The sequence below is a fragment of the Rhinopithecus bieti genome, unplaced genomic scaffold (genome assembly GCF_001698545.2).
Source record: "Rhinopithecus bieti isolate Rb0 unplaced genomic scaffold, ASM169854v2 scaffold_1853, whole genome shotgun sequence".
NCBI lineage: Eukaryota > Metazoa > Chordata > Mammalia > Primates > Cercopithecidae > Rhinopithecus > Rhinopithecus bieti.
This window is the reverse complement of record NW_016804151.1, coordinates 4,903,300-4,917,028: the sequence shown is the minus strand read 5'-3', so window position 1 is coordinate 4,917,028 and position 13,729 is coordinate 4,903,300. Positions and strand designations below refer to the sequence as shown.

The 13,729-nt window shown below is 56.2% G+C and overlaps 1 protein-coding gene across 2 annotated transcripts; it reads left to right on the top strand.

The window, feature by feature from the left end:
* Positions 1-2,681: 2,681 nt before the first annotated feature.
* CA4 (carbonic anhydrase 4) lies at positions 2,682-12,527 on the top strand. 2 transcript variants are annotated; one of them, XM_017866970.1, is made up of 8 exons: positions 2,682-2,920; positions 8,350-8,403; positions 9,566-9,721; positions 10,421-10,566; positions 10,684-10,782; positions 11,052-11,118; positions 11,273-11,436; positions 12,211-12,527. In XM_017866970.1, exons 1-8 carry the CDS (start codon positions 2,863-2,865, stop codon positions 12,403-12,405), a joined length of 939 nt encoding a protein of 312 aa, XP_017722459.1. In that variant the 5' UTR covers positions 2,682-2,862; the 3' UTR covers positions 12,406-12,527. The 2 variants fall into 2 exon arrangements, with proteins under 2 accessions (XP_017722459.1, XP_017722460.1); XM_017866971.1 differs by lacking the exon at positions 2,682-2,920 and adding an exon at positions 8,031-8,266.
* The last annotated feature ends 1,202 nt before the right edge of the window (positions 12,528-13,729 follow it).

Below are 13,729 nucleotides of genomic sequence, written 5' to 3'. Positions count from 1 at the left end.
ATGTTCCCAGGTCTACAGCTGGGGCTCCCTTCCTTGCCCCTGGTAGTCCAGGAAGAACCTGAATGTGCCAGGGCCCCTCTCCAGTGCTAACTCAATGTCCCATCCCACCCAATGCTGCCTCCACACTCGCCTAGGGTCAGTTTAATCCAGCTAAGGGGGCTCCACATAGAGGTCATGGCCACATGTGCCAATGTGCCAAGCCATGGGCCCAACCTCCTCAGACTTTAGCTCACTGAGGCCTCACGGCAATCTTTGAGAGAGATTGGGGGATGATTTCCATTTCACAGATGAGGAAAACTGAGGCTCAGCTGCCATCATAGAACAAGTGGGCGGAGCCAGAAGTGACTCCAGGGTTGTGTGTCTCAAAGCCCCTTAGCTTTCCCACGGCTTCCGTTCTGTTCCTGACAGGGCCATGCGTGCAAACATCCCCAAAGGATAAGAGTGTGATTCATCTTTGCATCCACCATGGGCCAGCGGCTACACCCAGGCACTGAGAGGCCAGTTGTGAAAGTCTGGACTGGGCAGGCCCTGGTTCACAGCAGACTCTGAATAACTGTTTATTGGTGGAGGTCAGCAGGGCAGGGATTACCATCTCCAGTTTATAGATGAGGAAGTTTCAATCAGCTGGGTGCAGGAAAGTTGCCCAAGGTCATCCATGAGTCAGAGGAAGAGCAAAGACTTGAACTCAGAACACCGGGAGCCTCTGCAGAATAAGAGGAAGGAGGCTGGGGCTGCTGGGCTGGGCTCTCCCACTCAGGTGGCCTGGGCTGGCAGCTTTATGGGCCCTTAAGTCACTGGGACACGTCAGCACCCATTCCAGCTGTAATAACCCTAAATCAGGCCTTGCACCCTGCAGGTAAGCTGGGCCCCAGGTAGCCTAAATAGTGACAGGTGACTGGTTTATGGTAGGCCAGGACTGGGGTCAGGGCTGGGAGATAAGGCTGAGAATGTTAAGACCAGGAACAGGAAGGGAGGGCCCTCACCCTGTGTAACCTTGAAGTTAGAGATGGCAGATGGAGCAGAAGCCACTCCACCACCCCATTCCAATGTGCAGGCTCTGTGGTGCTCATAATTAAGATGCATCCGTGAGAGAGTGCACAGCTATACCCCTCCCCGCATTCCTCAGTGGGCGTGCCTCACCAGAGACTGGTTCTCCTCACCCATCTTTATGGGCTCAAGATGCACCCAGGGCCCCCCTCTCTCCTGGGGGAGCCCAAAGCAATGAACTTTAAAGTGAGTCATTGATCAACAGTCCCTTAACTCCACCAAAGGTTCCCAAACCTCTCCCCTGCTCATCAGGGAGCTGGCCAGAGGCCACAGGGACTCCTTGGGGTGGTCTTTATTCCCAGGAACAGGCTTCCTCTGTCCTGAAAGGGACGTTTTTATAGCCCTGTGAACACAAATGCACTCCCCAGAATAGGCTCTGGGTGTGGAATCCTCCCGCCGCTGTCATGGTCGCAGGGCTGGTGATTACATTATACAGTGGTGTTGATAATAGAGCCCTAAGCCTGGCATGGACACCCCCTCCCCTCCCTCCTGCCTCTCTGTAGGATCAAAGCTGCTCCCTGAGGTTGTGTGATCCTGGGCCAGGAGCGGGGAGTCAGCCTCCACTCAAAGCAAGGAGGAAGCGTTTTTTGCCTGAATCCTTCTGGGTGAGGCAATCCCCCTTCAGAGGTCCCTAGCCCAGGTTAGAAGGTCGGTAGAGACTGACAGGTTGGCAGCGGGTGGGGAAGTGGCTAAACCAGAAGAGTCCTGGTCCACTTCCGGGTTCCCTGTTCCTCTCCCGCACCCCAGCCTGAGCTTCCCAAACTCTCACAGAAGCCCCCACCCTCTGTGGGACACAGAGGACCTGCAGTAGCAGGGGGCACAGCGAAGAGAGGAGACAAGAGGCAGCTTGGGGGTGCTGCGGGGATACCCCATTTCCCCAAATGTTGGAGCCGCCCTTAAGGGAACTTTCCCTGGACTCCTCTGGAGATCTTGGCAAATGGGAGAACTAGGGGTACATGCAGATCCCAGTCTCTTCTCTTCCCATCTCATCTCTCCACCTGGGGGGGTCAAAGAACCTAGCTCCTCCCCTTTGACCCCATCAGTTTCTCCTTCACCGAGTCCTCTTACAATCCATTTCTTAATTCTGCCCCCTCAACCCTCCCTGCTCATCACATAAACACCAGCAAGGGCAGTTTAGGGACAGCTTTGCTCTGTGTTTGAAGAAAGGTCTTTGGTCTACTTAGAAATTAAGTTTGGAGCAGCCTGGGAGGAAATGGAAGAGATGAGACCCAGAGAGAGAATCAATGACCACTGCCTGGGAGAGAAAAGAGAGGCTCTCTGCGGCCACTGATTCAACAAACGGCATCACACGCCCCTCAGCCTCTCATCTCTTCGAGGCTATCTCCACCGCCACCCCATCCCAAGGCCATTCCCATTCAAGACCACTGCGCAGGGGTGGCGCCAAAATGATTGAAGTCATCATCGGGGCACTCATCTTTGTGTGGGTCAAGCACTTTGTGGTGTCGCGTCCCTGTTCCCAAACCAGGGACCAGGAGTCAGATGGGGGAGGGGCAGGGCGCCGCTTCTGAGTGGAGAGGACGCGGAGTGGGTGAGGGGGCCTCGTGCACAGGGCAAGAGGTGGCAGGTCGGGGCGGGGGACAGGGAGAGCGGAGGATTTCAGATGAGGGACAGGGGGAAGGTGGGGAGGGGAGGGCAGGCCCTGCCAGTGGGAGGAGCCGCCTCCCGCGTCCAGCTGTCGGGGCTCCCTCCCGTTGCTGCTCCGCTATAAAACGCAGGCCGGCAGGATCGCTGCACCCGCGGCGGCCTTCTCGGTGCGCGACCCCCGGCCCGGAGGCCTCTTTGCTGTCGCGCAAGATGCGGATGCTGCTGGTGCTCCTGGCCCTGTCCGCGGCGCGGCCATCGGCCCCTGCAGGTGAGCTCCCGGGCTCCGGCCCCAGGTGCCCCTCGGCGGCCCCCTCCGTGCCCCCAGCTCCCGCCCCGCAGAGTCTCCCCGCGGGCTGCCTGTGCGCGTTGGCGGCGCGTGGGTCCCGGGTTGCGTGTGCGCCGGGGGCCGCGAGGGTGCGGGAGGACCGAGCAGCGCGCGAGCTTGTGTGTGCACACGCGTGTCCGCGGCGGCCGGGGGAGCGTGTGCACGCGTGTACGCGGTGAGGGTGTGCGCGTGGCCGGCGTCCCGGAGCAAGACGAGTTGGGAGTCCCTGATAAGGATGCTTCCCAGGCTGGGCGCGGGTGTTCCCACCTGTAATCCAAGCACTTTGGGAGGCAGAGGCGGGTGGATCACCTGAGCTCAGGAGTTCGAGACCAGCCTGGCCAATATGGTGAAACCCCATCTCTACCAAAAATACAAACATTAGCCAGGCGTGCTGGCACACGCCTGTAATCCCAGCAACTCGGGAGGCTGAGACAGGAGAATTGCTTGAACCTAGGAGCTGAAAGTTGCAATCAGATCACGCCACTGCACTCCAGCCTGCTGCGCCGTCTAAAAAAAAGAAGAAGAAGAAGAAGAAGAAAAGGATGCTTCTCAGACCGGCCTCAACGCAAGCCTTGTTTTCTCACCCAGCGTCCTCCGTCTGTCCGTGGGTTTCCGTCGGTCCTGCTGGGACTCAGCGTTGGGCGACTGCCCCGGGGCCAGAGCAAGGGCGGTGTGGCAGGGTCCTGGGAGTCGCCCTTCCCACCTAGGTTCCTTGCCCCTGAGGGTCGCAAGCTCCCCTGGCCTCCCTAGCCCCCAGCGCTGAATTGGGAGCCTGGTGGGGCGGGGCGGGGGTCCCGGAGCCCCGAGGCCTCTGCGGAGCCGGTCTTTCCGGACAGGGTGATTTTCGTTTAAAGATTAATGGTGAAGTCGAGCTCTTAATTATTCCTCTAGGTGGGAGGTGGCAGGAAAGGCATGTTAATGTTTGATAAGGCGCTAAAGGCGCTTCAAGCGGCTGGGCACAGAGATCCGATCCTGGAGGCACCTTCTTTGCAACCCCAGACCCCATCACCAGAAGACCCCATCTGCCAGTTTTCAGCCCAGCCACCCCTCGGATGGTTCTTGGGGTCCACGCAGGCTGAAACCTCCTCTCCTAAGTTAGGTGCTCCACCCTCGAAGCCGCGGAGTGAGGGGTGAAGGTGTCCTCTGCACAGAGAAGCCAGCGTGTGCCCTTTGCAGCAGGGACTGGCTGAGCTGTTGTAGAGGATCCAGTGGCATCTTGCAGCCTCTCCTCCGGGCCCCTGGGGGAAGAAAGAGAAAAAGCAGAATGTGAAAACTTTTATTTGTAGGGTTAGACACTGGAAACCTACTAAGCAGCTAGACAGTAGAAAGAGAAATGCTTTGCAGTTCGGGCGCTTTGTAGCTGTGTGGCCTTGGGTAAGTCACTTCCATTCCCATTTGCAAAACAAGTGTAGTCATTCTGACTTCAGGGGTTTTAAGGGTTCGAATAAAATAATGGATTTAAGTGCTTAGTGCAGTGCCTGTGCGGCACGTGGTCGGTGCTCCATATACCACGTTTATGGAGCTCTCCCCCAAGCCTGGGGACAGTGTCAGGAATGTGTCTCAGCTCATCCCTCACACAAGCTGTGATCTCCTTTAGTGCCAAGGCTTTCTGACCGGGACCTGCCTTCCATTCATCCCATGGGGGACTCAAGCTGAGAAGGGACCAGGTTGCATATGGAGACCCCCAGAGCATCTCCGTCCATTGAGACAGGAGGACGGGAGAGGATATTTGGTCCCCTTCAGAGCCCCAGACCCCTGGCCGGGAGCTGCTGAGACTTTGCCCAGGACACACTTGGGTTGTGCTGAGCTGTTTTTCAGGATTATCCCCTGTCCCTCAGAGGGGGAGGTGGGGTGAGCAAGGTCCATTAGAGACGCTTCCTCAGCCATCTTGAAACAAGGGGGAGGGGTGGCAGGTCAGTCAGGGTGGGGGGCAGTAGCTGGGTGACAGGCGACGGGCTCTCAGTCTCTAACCTGTGGTCAGGGTGGATGGACTAGGTAGGATGTGGCACTGGACACTGAGACCTATGGGTAGGTAGTCCCTCTCCTTCCCAGGCCCTCTTCAGAGTGACCTCAGTCAGTGGGCTGGTACTTATCTGCAAGGGTGGCCCTCTCATTCAATGAGGACAAGAACCTGAGTGGTGGATGCTCCTGCCACCAGCACCCCACCCTCACTCCACGGACATGGGCCGGACCCCTGGCCTTGACTTCACCACCATTATGTTTTCCTGGCTTCTGCTTCCTGAAGAAGGTAGTTAAAAGCACGTTCAGCCAAGCAGGTCAAAAGTCTCCATGATTAACACAGTGGATCAGCGGTCACCACTACAAACCTAGGAGCTGCGGCCAGAACAAGGGAAGACCAAATTCCTAAGAAAAGCTAAGCCTGGACCAGATGTGCCCCAGGGAGGCTGTGAGGCAAGTTACAGGGGGCTCCACCCTTCACAGCTGGCTCTTGGGGACACTGGCTCGAGGAAGGCTTCTCCTGGAACGGCTGCCCCTGTGGCCTCCAGTCAGAGGAGAGGCCAGCCCAACTTTCAAAACCCCTTCTGCCTTCAAGACCTCTTCGGGTGGGGACATGGGAGGATTATGGCAAGGAACTGTCGTGGTGCAAATGCCCTCTGATGTATTATCTCCTCAGTCACCAGCACTGGGAATTTGGTGGCTGCGCCTGTCAGAGGCGTTTGAACCAGAGTGACTCCATTTTGGGTGAGGGCTAGGAAAATGAGGCCGGAATTTGCTGGGCTGCATTCTCAGAAAGTCAGACATTTCTAGCCTCTAGATGTTTATGGTTAACGGAACAAATTAATAATGTTTACGACACAGACCCAGACTTGGGAAGGTCCAGATACCCCGATATATGGAAACCAAAGGCATTCCTAATTTTGCTTTAAAAATAGTAATATCGGCCGGGCACGGTGGCTCACACCTGTAATCCCAGCACTTTGGGAGGCTGAGGAGGGTGGATCATTTGAGGTCAGGAGTTCGAGACCAGCCTGGCCAACATGGTGAAACCCTGTCTCTACTAAAAATACAAAAATTAACTGGGCGTGGTGGTGCATGCCTGTAATCCCAGCTACTCAGGAGACTGAGGCAGGAGAATTGCTTGAAACTGGGAGTCGGAGGTTGCAGTGAGCCAAGATCACGCCACTGCCCTCCAGGCTGGGCAACAGAGCGAGACTCCATCTCAATAATAACAATATCGATTCTTGCATAATATAGTAATTAAGAAAATTAATCCTTTATCACAAACCCCTGTAGCAGAGCACACGTCCCCATGTATACAACGCATCGGACGTGTTCCTTCTGTGACTTTTGGGAATGTCCTACTCTGTCTATGGAGTAGCTGTCCTTTCACCACTGTACTTTTTCTTTTTTTTTTTAAGGAAAATTTGTATTTTAATTATTTTTATGTACCGAAAACTCAACAGTGTACATTTAACTCAGTTTAGTGGCAAGTTCTTTAGCCTTTGCCTTTTGGAGCTTGGCGATATGAGCCACAGACTTGGGACCCAGGACATTGCCGCCCCAGTGACAGCAGATCTCATCGTATCTGTCATTGTAATTGGTCCTGATAGCTTCCGCCAGCTTAGCCAAAGCGCCTTTGTCTTCCGAGTTCACCTGTGTGAAGGCGACAGTCACCACTGTACTTTCTTAATAAACTTTCTTTTCCTTTGCACCGCAGACTCGCCCTGAATTCTTTCTTGTGTGAGATCCAAGAACCCTCTCGGGATCTGGGTGGGGACCCCTTTCCTGTAACACGCCTTCTGTCAGGGGAAGATTGTGGGGCTTGGAATGTCCGATAACTCTCCTGTGGAGACTGAGCAAAGGCAGAGCGGGAGCTGGAGGTTTCAGAGCTCTGCCCCACTGCTGCTGGGGCTTGGGTGGCGAGTGGGGCTGGGGATGGACCTTCAAGGGGAAAACACTGCAACTCTGAAAAAGGCGATGCCAGCAGAGCAGGAGAGGCAGTGATCAGGGCTGGGAAACTCCAAAGCCCAAAGCGGCTCTTCATGGCCAGTTTTCCCGGGGATGCTCCCTCATGGCTCCTTCCCCATCCTGTCCCCATTCCAGGGACTCCGCCCTGGCTTAGACTACAAGGAGATGGGATTGTGGAGGCAGCCCAGGCAAGAAGGGAGAGGGCGGATGAGCTCAGAGGCCTCAGCTTTGACTGAGTGGGAACCGTGCTTTTCTTAGGAATTTCCTCATCCTGAGTTCTTTCCAAGTCATTTCATTTCTCTCCTCTCTCTGCCCCTCCTTGGCTTTGGCCATCTGCTCCCAAAAGGAGGCACGGGGTGGGGTGAGGGGAAGGAAGGAGTTGTCGATGGGATTTTACCAAGTGCCAAGCTGCCTGAAACCTCATTTAATCCTCCCCACGGCCCTATGAGGTGGGTATGTTTGTCTCATATTACAGATGATACAACTGAGGCTCAGAGAGCTTAAGGGGCTTGCCCCCAAACCCATCTAAGGCCCCTGAGCGGCTCAGCCAGAATTCCAAGCTCTGGATGAGATGTTCTGTTCGCCCTGCTGGTGCAACCTTAAAAAAAAATTAATAGACTTTATTTTTAAAGCAATTTTAGGCTCACATAAAAAATCAGCAGGAAGTACAGAGGGTTCCCATAGGCCCTTCTGCCCTGCATGCACTTTCCCCTCTTATTAGCATCTTGCATCCATGTAGGACATTTGAGGTGCAGCCTTTTTTTCAGAGATGCTGGGTTCTATTGCTCTGAGGCAGAGCCCTCAGCCTGGCCCCAAAGACCAGGACTGTGGGGTTGGGGGGCAGGGGAGAAAGCCTGGCTGCTTTCCTCCCAGCGGGAGCTGTGAGACGCTAGCCAAGAAGGGATCTTAGTAACACACAGTGGGGTAGGGTGGGGGGGAGGCGGGGAGGCATTCTGGGGAGGGACCGCCTAATCTCCTCCCTCATCTAGGATCTGGGAAGGCTGCCCGGCTGAACCTGAATCTATTGTCCCAGGAGCGGAGGCTGGGCTGAGTCCTCCTCTTCCCCTCTCACCAGAGTCTCCCTTCCAGGTTTGGGGTGGGAGAGGTAAGCAGGGAGGAGGCGGCTGGTGACCAAGGAATGAAATATCCAGGCCAGCCCCACGTTAGAGCTGAGTGGCCTCACAGGGGTTTCCTGGAGGGCCGGTGGCTGCTTGGCCTGGCCCCACCTGGGGAACACAGCCCTACACCAGCTGACCTGTTGATCAGCCCTGCTTAGTTTTCGATTGAGTTTCCCTAGGTCCTCAATGCTACTGCCAGGAACACTCCATCCCAGCCCAAGGGAGGGCTCCAACCCCAGGGGTAGGCCCAGCCTCTAATCCTCCTGTGTGTGGGAGCAACAGGACACACACATGCACACTTCACACCTTTCCTCTCTGCTCCAGAGTCACACTGGTGCTACGAAAGTCAAGCCAATTCCTCCAACGACACCTGCTTGGGTGAGTACAGCCAGTCCGGGGAACTGCTGTTTTTGCATGGTGGGCACCACACAGGCCGAAATGGAGACCCCAGAAGGGTGGGAAGGTGAGGGGTGATGGTGGCCTCCCAGGCAGATATCAGTTCCCAGCACACACACACACACACACACACACACACTCTCTCTCTCTCTCTCTCACACACACACACACAGAGATATACAAACACACACTCACACACACACAAGCACACACACACGTGCACACACTCACACACACACAAACCCACACTCTCACACTCACACACACAAACACACACTCACTCTCTCCTGTCCTGGTGCTCAGGGACCAGGGAGTGTAGAGTAGCCTGAGTCTTCACTGGCACCTGCTGCCACCGAGAGGGCATATTCCTTGTGGAATGAATTGGCAGCAGCATTAAAGGAGGAAAGGCATTTTGCTGTTTCCCATAACAAAACCGGGAGTTGGTTCTATCCCAGTGACACCCCTTGCAGGGGGCCTGAGCGATGGTCCTTTATGCTTTTATTCGAATGCTGATCAATTCGAATGCAAACCCTGCAGTCTGCTGTGTTTTGGTGATTGAGCAGTGCGCCCGCTCCTGACCCTAGCCCTCCTGGTGTTGGGGTCACCAGGGTTCGGGGAACCAGCTCCTCCAGGGCTACTCCTCTCCCTCCCATTCCTCAGATGATACTCAGCGCCCTTCATCAGAAACCCCTCAGGGAGTCCCACTCCATTGCTTCCAAAGCCCTCTCCATCCATCTCCTTTAAACTCTCTGGCATCCCAGGGAAGCAGATTATCTCCGCAGTTCCCATTTTACATTTGGGAAACCCAGGGCTTGGAGAGGTGATGTGCACCACCTCATGAAGTTGTCCCTACCCTGGGGCTCACAGCCAACAGTTGGCAGCCCTGTTCCCACCTTGTCCCACACCAGGGCTAGACTCCCCAACCTTGCATGTGTGTGTCTGTGGAGGAGGAGGAGGAAGGCTCAGGAAGGGTGAGGGCGGAGTTCTGAGCTGAGCATCCCTGAAGCACAGCCTTCAGGCCACCTCAAAGCGTTGCCGTGTGGGAACTGAGTGGGTGGGCCTGACTTCAGTAGGGCGGTGGGGGCTACACTTTGGTGCCAGGCACCCCTGGCACACTCACAATCCACCCCATCTCCCTGCTCAGTACCAGGCAAGTGGGGTGGAAACTGCCAGAAGGACCGCCAGTCCCCCATCAACATCGTCACCAGAAAGGCAAAGGTGGACAAAAACCTGGGACGCTTCTCCTTCTCCGGCTATGATAAGAAGCAAACGTGGACGGTCCAAAATAACGGGCACTCAGGTGGGCTGGACGGAGGCCCTGGGCAGGCCTGGGCACCCTAGCTCCCCGAGGACTGAGAGGACAGGGCTTCTCCCAGGAGGGCATGCCAGGCTCAGACCCATCTGTGCTGCGAGGGGGCTGAAAATCCTATGGGGGAGGACAGCTTTCGAGAGGAGAGAACACTCTAGTATGTTTTCGGTACTTTCGTCAGACCAGTCTGGGATGGGGGAAGGAAGCGTTCCAGGAAGAAGGACATGGGCAAAGCTGCGGAGGCATGAAACAGCTCAGCACGTTCGGAGAACTGCCAGGAGCTCTGTGTGGATGAAGAACAGAGAGTGAACCCAGGCGGAGCCCAAGCAAGGCCCAGGGGCAGCTGGGCTGGGACCCAGGGGCAGGTCACCCAGGCCTGAGGAGTTTGGACATTACCCCGAGGACGCCAGGGCACCACAGAGGAGGTGGACGCAGAGGAGGCACCAGGCCAGAGCTGCAGTTTGGGGCAGTGGAGGGTGCAGGAGGGGGGGAGACAGGCAGGGAGGCCAAGGAGGAGGCCAGGGAAAGGTCCAGGGCTGTCCCACCCCGCCCCACCCCTGCAGGCCAGGACCAGAGCCCATGAAGGGTGGGAGGCAGGAGAGAATGTCCCATCTGGGTGAAGCTGGGATGAGGGCCTGGAAGAGGCTGAGGGAGGCCGGTTCGAGGGCTCTGCCCCTTCTGTGCCCCCAGTGATGATGTTGCTGGGGAACAAGGCCAGCATTTCTGGAGGAGGACTGCCCGCCCGGTACCAGGCCACACAGTTGCATCTGCACTGGTCCAACTTTCTAGATAAGGGCTCTGAGCACAGCCTGGATGGGGAACACTTTGCCATGGAGGTGAGGGCCGCTTCTGGACTGGGACCTTGTCTGGGCTCTGGGTGTGCACCTGCCTTGGGCAAGCAGGGTAGTCCAGGTCCTTCATAGGTTGCCTCTTCACCCCTCCACCCCCACCAGGTGCACATAGTACATGAGAAAGAGAAGGGGACATTGAGGAACGTGAAAGAGGCCCAGGACCCTGAAGACGAGATCGCGGTGCTGGCCTTTCTGGTGGAGGTGGGACTCCCATTCCTCACCTCCCAGGGAACCTGGGGCTGAGAGCTTCTTCCAGGATCCAGAGACCTGGGACTCCAGCGAAGCAGGAGGGGGTGGGGAGACTCCAACTTCCGCCTCTGTTTCTAGGGTTGCATGTTCCTGGGCCAGGTGGGGAGCCCAGAGCCTCAATCCCAGAAGCTGCCTGGCCTTCCATCCCCAGATCAGGAGAATGAACTGGCCACCACCACTGGCTCCCTGCAGATTCTCAAGACCCTTCCCTCCCTTTCCAGGCTGGACCCCAGGAGAACAAGGGCTTCCGGCCACTGGTGGAGGCACTGTCTAATATCCCCAAACCTGGTGAGTCAGGACTGGGGAGAACAGCGTGGGGTGAGGAGGGGATTCCTTCCACAAAGGAAGGAGTGGGTGTGCGGGGAGCTGGGCTCTCAGAGTGCAGGGGAAGTGGGGCTCCTTCTCCCACCCTCACTGACGGTGTCCTTTGCCCCCACCCCAGAGATGAACACCACGATGGCAGAGAGCAGCCTGCTGGACTTCCTCCCCAAGGAGGAGAAACTGAGGCACTACTTCCGCTACCTGGGCTCTCTCACCACACCGACCTGCGACGAGAAGGTCGTCTGGACCGTGTTTCAGGAGCCTATTCAGCTTCACAGAGAACAGGTGCACAGGGCCCGGGGTAGGGCACAGACTCCCACTGCCTGGTTCCCCAGAAATTATCCCTCTGTCTGCCCTGAGAAGGATACGGGTGGGGAGCCCAGGGAACTGAAGTCCATTGTTAATCATGGACATTCACTGAAGACAGGCAAGAAAGGCCTGAGCCGTTCCATCACCAGACGGGGGGGCTAGACGGGAGGCAGGGGAAGGTGGAATCCTTCAGAAAATGGTGCTGGGGTTTCTACAATGAAGGAGGCTCTGGGGAGACAGCAGTGAGTCCAGAGGACCCAAATGTCTGCCCTTGCACTACTTCCATTCCAAAACAGTCGTTCTCAAAGTGTGGCCCCTGGACCAGTGAAGTCAACATCATCACCGGGGGAATTGTTAGAAATGCTAATCCTCAGAGCTACTGAATTAGGAGCTCTGGGGGTGGAGCCCAGGCCTCTGGGGCCCAACAAGCCCGCCTTCCAGCTGATGCTAACGCATGCTCAAGTTTGAGAGCCACTGTCCTGTAGTAAGAGTGACAAGAGAAACAGGCATTGCTGGCCCCCTGGGGTGTGAGTGAAAGGAAGCCAATGGGCGCTTAGCCCTCACCTATGCCACGCACCTCATTTACATCCCCTATTCTTATCATCGTCACGACCACCTTGAGAGCAAGAGGTTCAGAGCCCCTCTTTCCTAATGAGGGCTCCCAGGTCAGGACGAGGTGCCTGCCTGAGGTCACACGGCAGGGAGTGCAGCTCTCCCTGCCCCCATCCGCTGAGCCCGTCGCTTTCGCAGATCCTGGCATTCTCTCAGAAGCTGTACTACGACAAGGACCAGAAACTGAACATGACGAACAATGTCAGGCCCCTGCAGCGGCTGGGGCAGCGCGTGGTGCTCAGGTCTGGGGCCCCGGGTCAGCTGCTGCCCCGGGTCCTGCCTGCCCTGCTGGGCCCCACGCTGGCCCGCCTGCTGGCCAGCTTCCTGCGATGATGGCTCACTTCTGCACACAGCCTCTTCCATGCCTCAGCTCTCCAAGTCCTGGGCTTCCAGTCCTTAGGCTTCCCAGGTGGGACTTTAGGCATGATTAAAATATGGACATATTTTTGGAGAAACCTTTCTCAAGTGTGTTTTAGCTTCCCACAACTACCCCACCCTGTCCCCCTCCACCCACCCCTGTTCCAGGGCGGGGGCTTTAAGGCCATAAGATTTCTCCCGAGCAGGTACCACCAGGTGTCCCCACTCTCATTCTCTGTGAATTCTGTGTCCACACCCCACTCCCTTCTACCGGGATCTGGACCTTGGAGAGATGCTGAAGACATCCTGGAGTTTCATCACAGTGGAAGCTAGAGGAGTTCCAATCTAATCTCTTCATCATATAGAGGGAGAAACTGAGGCTGAGAAAGAAGAGGCTGGGGCCGGGCATGGTGATTCACGCCTGTAATCCCAGCATGTTGCGAGGCAGAGGCAGGTGAATCACTTGAGCCCTGGAGTTCAAGACCAGCCTAGGCAACATGGTGAAGCCCTGTCTCTATAAAAAATACAGAAATTAACCAGGTGTGGTGGTGCACACCTGTAGTCCCAGCTACTCAGGAGGCTGAGGCAGGAGGATTGCTTGAACCCACAAGGTGAAGGTTGCAGTGAGCTGAGATTGCGCCACTGCACTCCAGCCTGGGCAACAGAGTGAGAGAGAAGAGGCTGCTCAGCTGGCTGGAGGGCACATAGTGAGGCTAGGGCAGAGCCAACTGCATGGAGGCAAACCCAGCCCTGTGTGTTCTCCCCGTGCTAGAGGTGAAAGGGTGTCCTGTGTGGGGATGGCCTAGGCAAGGTGGGCGACAGGAAGTTCATTTGTTTGCTCAAATATTTATTGAGCATTTGTGCTCTAGGCACTGGGGATATGGCAGAGAATAAAAGACAAAAATGCCTGCCCCCCTGGAGTTCACAGTCCAGTGGAGAGACAGCCCATAAATGAAGCAGATACGTTGCCTAACAGATCGGGAGGCAGAGAGTGCATGGGAGAAAGAGAATTCAGGGCAGGGAGCCCGGCACAGTGGCTCATGCCTGTAATTCCAGCACTTTGGGAAGCAAGGCGGGCAGATCACCTGAGGTCAGAGGTTTGAGACCAGCCTGGCCAACATGGCGAAACACAGTCTCTACTAAAAATACAAAAATTAGCTCGGTGCGGTGGCAGGTACCCGTAATTCAGCTACTTAGGAGGCTGAGGCAGGAGAATTGAAACAGAGGTTGCAGTGAGCCAAGATTGAACCACTACACTCCAACCTGGGCGACAGAGAGAGACTCCATCTCAAAAGAAAAA

Excerpts from the sequence above, each read along its gene's own strand:
- CA4 (XM_017866970.1), top strand. The coding sequence starts at position 2,863 with ATGCGGATGCTGCTGGTGCTCCTGGCCCTGTCCGCGGCGCGGCCATCG. Across the intron at positions 8,404-9,565 it reads CTCCAACGACACCTGCTTGG|TACCAGGCAAGTGGGGTGGA; the intron begins GTGAGTACAGCC and ends CTCCCTGCTCAG. Across the intron at positions 11,437-12,210 it reads TTCAGCTTCACAGAGAACAG|ATCCTGGCATTCTCTCAGAA; the intron begins GTGCACAGGGCC and ends TCGCTTTCGCAG.